The sequence below is a fragment of the Musa acuminata genome, chromosome BXJ3-9, assembly GCF_036884655.1.
Source record: "Musa acuminata AAA Group cultivar baxijiao chromosome BXJ3-9, Cavendish_Baxijiao_AAA, whole genome shotgun sequence".
Lineage (NCBI taxonomy): Eukaryota > Viridiplantae > Streptophyta > Magnoliopsida > Zingiberales > Musaceae > Musa > Musa acuminata.
The window spans coordinates 12,930,001-12,941,631 of NC_088357.1; the positions used below are offsets into that span (position 1 = coordinate 12,930,001).

The 11,631-nt window shown below is 40.0% G+C and overlaps 1 protein-coding gene across 1 annotated transcript in view; it reads right to left on the bottom strand.

Moving 5' to 3' along the window:
* The window catches only part of LOC103973957 (protein NRT1/ PTR FAMILY 5.1-like), a 10,128-nt gene extending 4,989 nt beyond the window's left edge, over positions 1-5,139 (bottom strand). The window contains exons 1-2 of the mRNA XM_065167622.1: positions 4,939-5,139; positions 4,435-4,652 (exon numbers count right to left, since the gene is read on the bottom strand). Of these exons, the coding sequence (XP_065023694.1) occupies positions 4,435-4,652; positions 4,939-5,041 (321 nt within the window). The 5' untranslated portion in view covers positions 5,042-5,139. The remainder of the gene's footprint in view (positions 1-4,434; positions 4,653-4,938) is intronic.
* Between the last annotated feature and the right edge of the window lie 6,492 nt (positions 5,140-11,631).

The following is an 11,631-nucleotide window of genomic DNA, read 5'->3' on the forward strand; positions in this document are numbered from 1 at the left end:
ATATAGTTTATAGTAATATCATCTTTACAAAAATGTTTTGATAATTTTTTAAGCGTCGTATTTCTTGCTTTTACTTTTGAATCAATTAAAGCAAAAAAAAAATCTACAAAATTTTTAAAAATTATTTTATAAAATAATTTTTTTTAATTTACAGAAAAGATAAATGCTTGATAAAATAAATTTTATATAAAATAATAAGAAAGCTTCTACTATTTGCATTGACCTTTATTGATTGATCTATATAAGAAAAGTCTCATTTTGGATTTTTTTTTTCCAAAAGTACTCTATGTTGAATCTCGGATTTTGATGATAAAGTCAATTGTCATTTGTTATCTAATCTATATATTGAGATAAGTATGCAGGATTAACTACGATGAAAGTGAGACATGCAGTAGGAGTTACGCCGGAGTCAAGACAATGATTACGTTGGGAGTTCGAGAGTTCGACGGAAGTTCGGACAGTCGTCGGAGGTTCTGCGGGAACAAATCCGAGAAGTCCATAAGCTTGCCAAAGAAGCTCGTCGGAACTCACCAAGTGAATCGTCGCAAGTCCAGGAGTTTGCGGGAAGTCCGCAGGAGCATCACCGAGGGTTCATCGGATGATCGACGAAAGTTCGCCGGAAGCTCGCCGGAAAAAGCGATTGACGCACCGGAGCAAGTTGCAGTAAATGTCTTAGGAAAAATCATAGTTAGCATATTGATTAAGTTGGAAATGGGAGGTGATCCCATTAACTTAATCTTGGGGCAATTGGGCCCTTGAAAAACCTAAATTGGGCCGAATGGATCAACCCATTCGGACCCTGATTTCTGCCAGGCGGTTGAACCGCCCAAGACAGGAGGTTGCACCGCCTGGGCTCAGTCTCCAAGCGAGACTGGGAGGTGCAACTACTCCAGCCAGGTGGTGGCACCGCCTGGGGCTCAGTCTTCGAGCGAGACTGGGCGGTGCAACCTCCCCTGACAGGAGGTGGCACCGCCTGAGCTCAGTCTTCGAGCTCTGCCAGGCGGTGCAACCGCCTCAATCAGGAGGTGCAACCGCCTGAGCTCGGTCTTCGAGCTCTGTCAGGAGGTGCAACCGCCCCTGATAGGAGGTAGCACTGTCCAGAGGCTCAGTCTTCGAGCTCTGCCAGGCGGTGCAACCACTCCAGTCAGGAGGTGCAACCGCCTGATCCCAGAATTCCGGGAATTGACAATTTTGAGCTCCAAATTTGAACTGGGTTGGGGCCTATAAATACCCACCCATTCAGCACTGAAGGGTATGAACTTACACCGAAATCTTGATCCTTTTATGTGATTCTTAGAGCTCAAAATTATTGTAAAGGCCAAAAGTTCTTCTCCCTCTGTTCTTCCGAGTTCTGAGTTGTAAAGAGAGGAGAGAAAATTCTGTAAGGGTTGTCTCCTAAGCCTGTCAAAAGGAGTGAAACTGTAAAAGGGTGGTTGGCCTTCGCCTATTGAAGGAAGGCCTCTAGTTGACGTCGGTGACCTCGTCGGTGGAGGAAGCCAAAAGTGGAGTAGGTCAAGATTGACCGAACCACTCTAAATCTCGGTTTGCATTTACTTTGAGCATCTTATCTTTAATGCAAACCTCCTCAATAGCTTACTGCCTTCTGTGCTTTTACGAACGTGTTTCAAAGTTCAGTGCTTTTCCGAATCGAGGTTTAAGACGCAAATCAGTTTTATCGTATGAACGTCGTATTTCAGTTTGCGCTTACGTTCTGATTTCCATTATAACTGCAAACTGACTTTATATCTTTGCTTTAACTGCATCTCGCCTTATCTTAAGTTAAAGTGGTTTACGAATCAACTTTTATACCGAAATCGTTTTTATCGTACGAACGTCGTATTTCAGTTTGCGCTTATATTCTGATTTCCATCATAACTGCAAACTGCGTTCATATCTTTGCTGCATCTCTCCTAGTCAAAAGTTGAAGTGATTTACGAATCGGCTTTCTTACCAAAATCACTTCTATCGAACGAAAGCAGTTTTCGATTTTAATCGCAAAAGGTTTTCCGCTGCACTAATTCACCCCCCCCCCCTCTTAGTGCTCTTGATCCTAACACTCTCCTTTTTCAAAATTTTCAAATGATATATTTTTTATTAATCTAAGGTTAAGGTTTATTTTAGCCCTTGTAGTTTTGGTCATTGACCACTTAAGCTTTCATGGTTTACTCGTGTCTAAGATAACCCCTATATTTTAAAAAACGTGACATATAAGCCTCTCCCATCAAGTCTGAGTTAACAGACATTAGAGTCTACTTACGTGACATGCTGACTCATAATAAACTATTAATACAATGACACATGTAATTTAAGTTTAAAAAAGTGATCCATTTTAACCCTTGTGATTTTGGTCATGGAGCACATAATCCCCTATAGTTTTGCTTATGTCTAAAACAACCATTATATTTTCAAAAACATAGCATATAAGCCCTAGTCTGAGTTAACAAATATTAAAGTCTGCTTACGTATTATGCTGACTCACAATAAACTATTAATATAATAACACGTGTAATTTAAATTAAAAAAATTGAGGCCACCATCAATGGTAGGGAGAGGCGTCATTGTGAAAGTGACCACTAGTAGCAGCACCGAGCCGCTATTGCTTAGCAAGATATCGTATACACGCAGCCTCTCTTATGCTGACGATAAACTCAAGAGCTTCCGGCCCTACCTCAAATGGATGTGTGTCGACCAGTCCGACACTAGGCATGCAATAGTCTCCTGGTCCCTCTTTCTCCTCTTGGGCATCTTCTTCCCCACTGCCTCCCACTTCGTTCTTTCTTGCACGCCCACCGGTCGTACCTATGACATGGTGGTCTAGCTCTCCCTCACCTCTACTTCCGGCCTCTCTTACCTTTGCCTCTCCGCCTTCAACCGTCGCTACGGCCTCCATCGCTTCCTCTTACTCGACAAGATATACATTTTTTAAACTTAAATTATAAGTATCATTATATTAATAATTTATTATGAGTCAGCATGCCACGTAAGTAGATTCTAGCATTTGTCAACTCAGACTTAATGGGAGGGGCTTATCTGCTACGTTTTTTAAAATATATTGGTCATTTTAGACACAAACAAAATCATAAGGGCTTAAGTGGTCCATGACCAAAACCATATGGACTAAAATATATTATTTTTTAAAAACTTAAATTACACATGGCATTATATAAATAATTTATTATGAGTCAGCATGCCACGTAAGCAAACTCTAATGTCTATTAACTCAAACTTAATATGAGGGATTTATATGTTATATTTTTAAAAATATAGGGATTATTTTAGACATGAGTAAATCATAAGGACTTAAGTGGTCCATAACCAAAACCATAAGAGCTAAAATGAACCTTAGCCCTTTTATCTAATACTAAGATAACTTTGTCACCTTTCCCTTTTTCATTCCGGGTCCATATGGTAAATCGGTCCGATTATAATATTTTTTAAATTTATGTAATATTACTAAATTATTATAATATAGGAAAAAATATTATGTTATATTTTAGAATAATATTTTTATAGCATTATAAAGTTGAACACTATAATATGAAAACACTGTAATACAATATTTTTGTATTACATTATAATTTTTTTATTATTAAAAACTATAATATAGTAGTAAAAATGCTGTAACTCGACTTGTACAATATCTTATGGATTAGAAAAAGAAAGAGAGAAAAGAAAAAGCGGGGAGGTGGGGGGGGGGGGGGGGGGGGGGGTGTCGGTGTGGTTGGGGTGGGGGTGGGGGTGGGGGTGGGAGAGGGGGAGGGGGAGGGGATGGGGGAAGAGAGAAAAACAAAAAAAGGTAAATGATTGACTATAAAATCTTGGAATAGCACCACCAATCAGTTCCATCATCTCGTGCTGAGTGGAGATGAGGAATGTCGAGTTCGATCGATCACGTGAAACAAACGCAAAGTGGGCAATGCCTACTTTAGGGAAAGAGAAATAATAGACGAGCCCCCACCACCCCAATCACCTTCCAATGGTTGGCTCATCCGCCACACCCCGGAAAGCAACTAAATGCTTCCTCCTAATGGCAACCCAACCTCACCAAAGCTAATGCTCGTACTCATCAGCTCTTGCCAGTACAGAGATGAGAAAGAAGAAACAGTGAAGTTCATGCCGAAAACAATGCTGAACTCATGTAAGAAAAGCTGGGAACTTCTGATCAGCTCTTACTCAGCACATAGATGAAAGAGGAAACTGTGGAAATTCATGTCGAAAACAATGCTGTATTCATCTAGGAAAAGCTACGGATCTTATCGGCTCTTAGCAGTAGATAGATGGAGAGAAAACAATGCTGAATTCATTTAGATCAAAAGGCTTGGGATCTTATCGGCTCTTAGGAGTTCATAGATGAGAGAGAAAACTGTGGAAATGCATGTTGAAAATGATGATGGATTCCTGCAGGAAAAAGCTAGGGATCATGTCAGCTCTTACAAGTACATAGACGAGGGAGGAGACCGTGAAGGTCCAGAAGCGGCCGAAGTAGGCGTCGGCGATGTAAGCTCCGAGGATGGGCGTGAGCCAGACGGAGCCGGACCAGTTGTTGACGTTCCTCACTGAGGAGACTGTGTCTTCATGCAGCTGTGTCGTCAAGTACACCACCAGGTTTGAGGCCACTCCGTAGAAGGCCATCCTTTCAAATGCTTCGTACCCTGCATCAGTGGTTTCACATAAGAAATGTTCATGTCAAATCATATACTCTCTCTCTCTCTCTCTCACTGTGAGTCTCAACAAGGAACTTCCGTGGTGACTACTCTCTCTCTCTCTCTCTCTCTCTCAGTCTCCACAAGGATTTCCATGGTTACAACTCTCTCTCTCTCTCTCTCTGAATCTCGACAAGGAACTTCCATAATTACAACTCTCTCTCTCTCTCTCTCTCTTTCTCTCACACATATCACAAAGTCGTGAATAATGAAGCAAAAGTGTGGTCGAGTTTACCTACTAGGAAGGCGCAAGCTCTCCATCTCCCAGTTTGAGATGCGAGAACAGGGCGGCCATGGAGATCAACTGATCCATCCTTCGTGTACTCTTGGCTATCCATTACAACTTTTACGTTCTTGAGCTGTATAAATCACTTTCAATGATCAATCTGAGAGAGAGGGAGAGGTGAACTGGTGGGAAAGAAAGGAGGTGATGTGCTTCTTGAGAGCTGGATAGAGCTGTAGAGCTCACAGCACTTAAAAATAAGCTATTCGTATGTCTGACATAAGCAACACGTCGGCCATGTCTTTTCTCTTAGACTTTTCTGTGATTTATGATTTATCTCTTGTCTCAATCCAATGAAAACACTGCTCGTCATTGATTGGTTGCTTCCCCATTGTGACGAAGACCACACACAATTTAGCCGATAGTCAAAGCTCGACGAAATTGATGGGTCAGTCACGATGGAGACCACAAACAATTAGTCGAGAGTCTAAGCTCGACAAAATTGATGGATCAGTTATCCAATCGGATCCATGCCAAAAAAAATCAAACTCTTTAGGTCAAAGTGTCTACATGAATTTAATAGTAACTTCAATTAATAGTTTGCTTTCTTTGAGCATCTTTTTTGATAGAGACGTACAAATAGAAGAACATGGATAGCACTGAACACATTCCTAGTTTTAAGATACAGATATTGATCCATCCATCTCAATAATTAAACTTCTGTAGTCTAACAAATCCTATCATTTGAAGGCTCCTACATGAATCATAGAGGACAAGACATGAATGCCTTCATACGAATGCTGGAATATAAATGGAAGGAGTAAAAAAATTATGTTAGATAAGCTTTTAGATTTATCGACAGTACTTGTAGTTTTTATAAAAAAAATAGTTGGAGATTTTCAATACCAAATAATACGAGATTTAAGGTTTTAAATCTAAAAATTCTGTCCTATTACTTTTGCAAATGGGCCCCATAACATGGACCATATTGAGGCTCTTTCATCATGTGGATGGCAAGAACTTGAACAGTAGTTAAGCTCACTCATGCATGCAAGCATTCCAAACTTCTATCTTTGATCAGCTTTATAAACGCTATTGTGATAGTGATGGATATGTGATAGTGAATTTAATATCATGATTGTCACATGATTGCCATCTAACCTCGAATTTAAATTAAGAAATAATCAAGTTTTCTTCTCGTTTATTATGATAAAAAGAATAATCATTATTTTTTTTTTCATCCTTCGGAAGATAATTACAAATTATCTTCTCTCCGACGAAGAAGGCAATCATAAACTTTTTTTTCTTTCTTTATTATAAGGAAGGATGTCACAAACTTTCTTCCCCTCTTTTAAGTTATAAAAACATAGGAAAATATGGATGACTTTATCCTTTTTCGAACTATTCGAGCTCACATTTAGGAATTTAGGATTATTAACTTAAGCATTAGATAGATCGAATCGAGAAACCTTTTATGACCCTAGTCTTCATGTAGATACCACCTCTAGAGTGCAATACTTCCACCTTGGGAGCATAATACTTCCACCTCGGGAGGATAATACTTTCACCTCGGAGTCACCTCAGATTTGATGGGATAAACAGACGAACGAACTTTGTATATGAACTAATACAAGCAAACCGTAATACGCAGCAGAATTAAATAGAATCACAATCAAATAGGATACCAAGATTTATGTGGAAAATCCTTCCAACGTGAAAAGTAAAAACCACGGTGCAAACTAGAGAAAATCCACTATAATATTAATGAATATATAAATCTCAAAGTCTCTTGCCTAAAAAATTAAGCAACAATCACAAGAGAATAACTGTGATACAAGGATTATGTCACTGTGCACAATATTCGAAATCTCCCCAAGTAATCACAGCAAGAGTTCACTATAAATATGATATAACCTGAGGTGATAACACTACCTGGATAATTGAGAATAGTCTTTATGTTGTCCTTATCTTCTTTCCTATTCTTTTTGTCTTATTTTTCTGCCCTTTCCTCCTCCGTTTTTTTGAATCACGTTGCTGTAATTTTCAACCCTTTTTGCAACCACCATTAGCCCCTTTTTAGATCTAAGTTTAGGTTAAAAGAGAGGAGTATTAAGGCTAAAGTGGGCTGGGGTTATTGAAGCCCACTATGGGTTGAACTAATGGGCCATTTGCACAATAGGATCCACTTTGGAGCTACCTCAGAGACACTTCAGACAATCTTGTGCACATGAGTTCAAACTCATATCAAACTAACTAAATGTCAATGACATTTTTCTACAATAGTTTGATGCTAGAATGAGAGCCTGATGCCGTAGGAACGTTCGCCTATTAACCCACAACACTTTTACTCGGGAGGGGGGGTGGCAACTGCTATCTTCCCCACATGTGGATATATCCACCTCAACACAAACACCGATAAAGCACTTGTAAGAAAATTTAGGAGCGATATCACATGCGGCGCGAAAGAACAAAAAATAAAAATCTCAAAATTTTAAAAAGTGTATTCGTCATCGTGCGAAGATTAGTATGCAAAAACTCGCAAAACTTATATTTATGTATGAAATAGTATTTTTACTTAGGAAGATCATATATCTCTAAATTCCTGCAGATCTATAGGATTGGATGAAGGAGTTCAAGTGCCCTCCTCTTTAGCGATAATCCACATAGTAGGGTTACGATGACGCTCCTCCAATCGTCGCCCAAATCTCCACATCTGCTATCTGAGGAGGAGAAGGGGAGAGGAGAATAGGAGGTGGAAACCAAGAAGCCTCTAGCCTATGGGTTTTTGGTTTTCTTCGATTTATAGAAGTTCCCAGTTAACTTAACCCTAATGAATTCTACCTTATTGGGTACTGGATCTTCATCAAATTACCCAAGGCTCTTAGATTAATGGGTCTCTACCCAATAATCTCTTATTAGCTCTTATTGAATCTCATCCATGGGATCCAATAATTCAGAGGCTTATTGGATATCTAATAAGATAGGAGCTCTGACGGATATCTCATATCCAAGCCTCTACTCATCGTAATGTCTACCATATGTGTGTGACCCTTTAGGCCCAATATCGAACTGCCCATGAATCATACTTATCAGAACTCTTTCTGACTTAGTGAATTATTATCTCTATAATAATTCACTCGACTCATCGACTACGACTGTACTAGGCCACTACGCCGTAGTCCCCAAACGATATAGGGAAATCCAATCCTTTGGACCTATTTGTCCTCAATTATTTTGTATCTATAGTCTCTCATTCATCTAATACCCTATAGACTGTATACTAGGAATGGTGCTGTCAGACCCATACAGTTTATACTTGAGTATCGCTCTAATCGGATTCTCCTAGAGAACTCTTTCTCTCTCAATTCGAATGACCCTAACCAGGGATTTGTTTGAGCAAAAACATATGGAATATTCTTCTCATGACACCAAGAGTAGATGAACCTCTATTAACACTCAATTATCATCGTAAGGTTGGCTACCACTCCCGATGACTAGCTGTACTAGATTTGGAACTTCCAAGCTTATAAGTCTGGTATCAAAGAGTGGAGTACTCATACAAGACATCATTGGTGTCTCAAGTCTAAGGACCAGATACACTATTGGGACTACAAAATCATTGTTTGACAATATGACATCAGAAACCATCCAGCATTCCATGAGTAGATCAATCAGTGAACTCATTCTCTAATGAGCACCTTCATTGTGTCCCTAGTGTCCCCATACGAGCAACTATGAGACCAATTGCCTTCATCATATGGACGGGTATAAAGTACACTAGTCTGTCTAGTTATCTCAATGTCCCTCTCGAGTAACCTATAACTAGAATTATTTAGGGTTTGTGTTTAAAAATGAATCAGTCTCATTATCGTGATCTCATCACGATTCGATTCCCATTGCATAGATCTATGAACATCATAATATATATTCATACAACAAGCAATATAAAATGATAAAATACCAAATAATATAATAAGTAAAACGAGTATATGTCATGTCACACGTGTCATCACTCACGTGATTGGTTTGTAGGGCACCTATGACTAACAACACTAGCATCTGTTCAATGACCCAAGCCCCTCACCCTCAAGGACGAACTTGAGTCACTTGATCGTTCCCAGTGAGGTATTCCTGAACCTTGCCCATTAGGTGCAGATGCTTATGGGCACCACCATCTCAGCCACAGACAATGCCACAACTGCAATTAACATTGACATCCTTTGGAATCCCCCCAACCGACGTAATGCCAGCATTTTAAGATTGCCCGAGGTCCGCAGAACTATCAACATAAGGAGTGCCCTAGTTCCTAACAGTGGAGTTTAGCACACCACTACACCACCGCTCTACTCTACCCTTTCCAAAATCCAATCGATGGATTCAACGGATAACTCTTTGAAGGCCTAGCTACATCAAATGGACCAATGCCCAAATGAGATGCGGTGAGAGTTCCAGCAGTCTAGGGGGGAGAATCTAGTTGATCCTACCTTAGATTGATCCCCATTCACCCAAAACATCCAAGAGGAACCCATCCCGACCAACTTTCGTCTCCCATTGCTGGAAGCCTTTAACGTTAGTACTGACCCGATTGAACACACTATCGCCTTTTGTGCCTAAATGTCTCTCTACGGCACCTCGAATGCTTTGATGTGCCACGTGTTCCCAATGACGCTGAGAGGCCTAGCGCAGGAGTGGTATACTTGTTTGAAACCACACTCAATCGGCTCCTTTGCCCAAGTTATAGATTTTAAACTCTCCTTCCTTGGGAATGTATTCCCGAAGTTGTCGGTAGCAATGTTGCTCAGACTCAAGCAAGGGGAGGAAGAGATACTCTCCGACTTTATCGCTCGGTTCATTAACAAAATTCGAGGCATACAAGAAGTTCATCCGTTACTCATTATTTAAGCATTCTGGTAAGACCCTAAAGTCTTATCGTTGGCTCTGATACCAAATGATAAGACCCTAAAGGTCTTATCGTCGCTCCGATACCAAATGATAAGACCCTAAAGTCTTATCGTAGGCTCTGATACCAAATGTAAGACCCTAAAGGTCTTATCGTCGCTCTGATACCAAATGATAAGACCCTAAAGTCTTATCATGGAAGAAAGGGGAGAAATGAGGATGATAATGATCGCTTCGAGGGGATCGCCCTCCTTGATCGCTTCAAGAGGATTAGCCCTCCTTGATCGCTTCGAGGGGATCGGCCCTCCTTGATCACTTCGAGAGGATCGGCCTCCTAGGGTTTGTCCAAAGATGGAATAATATTTTTCATAGATTTCCGAAAAGAAGTAGTTACATCCCTATTTATAGAGTTCCACCTAGAGTCCATCAGGACTTGAACTCTAATAATAAATAAATATTAAATAAACTTCTACTTGACTCTGACTGAACCAAACCGACTCAATAAACAACTGGACTAAACAGACTCAATAAACATTATTCAAAAGCTCAAAAAAAGGTTCCTAACAGTTCCTCCCTCTTCAAATTAGCCTTGTCCTCAAGGCTGAGTAGCATCAATCTCGGGGAGCTTGTCTTTTAGCACTTCAGTCATAGGCTATCTGCAACGCATCACAACCCATTGATCAAGTAAGTATGGTCTCCACTTTTTGACGGTGTAAGCAATAGGTCGATCTTTCAGTGTAGTAATTGTTGCAAGAAATTCCTGACCTTTGCTATCATAAGTTAAAATCTATCTATCAGCTTCGAATATATCATAGCCTTCAATGTGGTGGGCTAATTGGGCTACAACTTTCTTGTCCATAAAATTATTAGTGCTATCTGTATCAATCAAAATAGTGAGAGGTTGATGCTTCAAAGTTCCTTCGATTTTCATAATTTGTGGGTTAGTGTAGTCAGCCAATGCATGCACTGTATGTGTGATGGCTTCAATATCTTCATTAGTTTTCATACCTTTATGATCGGAGTCTAACTCTTTTACTTCCGGTTCCTCTCTAATTGGCTCAATCATCAGAAGTTGCCCTTGTTTACATCGGTGCTCCATACTCCACTTTTCATCATAGTACAAACCCTTTGCTGATCTTTCCTTAAGTTCTTCTTGGGTTAGTCTTCGGGTGTCAAGGCTTTGGTTGGGAATAGATAGGGCTGGTGGCTTACTGATCATCTGGTTATTGTCACTTCTGTTTCCATGATTTTCCCTATTGATTTTTTTCTCATGTAGATGTGCGAATGAGATCGCAGCTATCATAGTGCGAGGTTGACGAGCCTTAACTTCACATCGGATCTCTGGAATAAGACCTTCAATAAATGTATCCAGAAGTTATCGTTCTGACCAATCTCTAGCTTGATTTGATAATCTTTCAAACCTACTATGATATTCCAACACTGTAGAAGTCTAACAAATTTTTGAGAGCTGTCCATCCACCTTCATGTATGAGTAGATTATGTCACAATCTTGGGGCATTTTTCCTGTATTTTCAGATTTGTGCAACGTAAAACTTGAGCCCCTATTTTGTTGAAATTTGTTGAGGCTCTCCGGTAGGCTCTTTTTGAAATCATTAAGTGTTTCTTGTAGTCGATTCTCAATTCTGATTTCCAATGCTTCCATTTGTGCTTTCACCGAGTTATCAGTGGCCATTGCGTAAGACTGCAAATCTGTAATCTCAACTCCTGTTTTTGGTGTCGGTCAAGGGCATCAACACTATCGATGCGAAGTTGCCAAGGAGGTGGACGCCAAGGGCAGTGCTACGG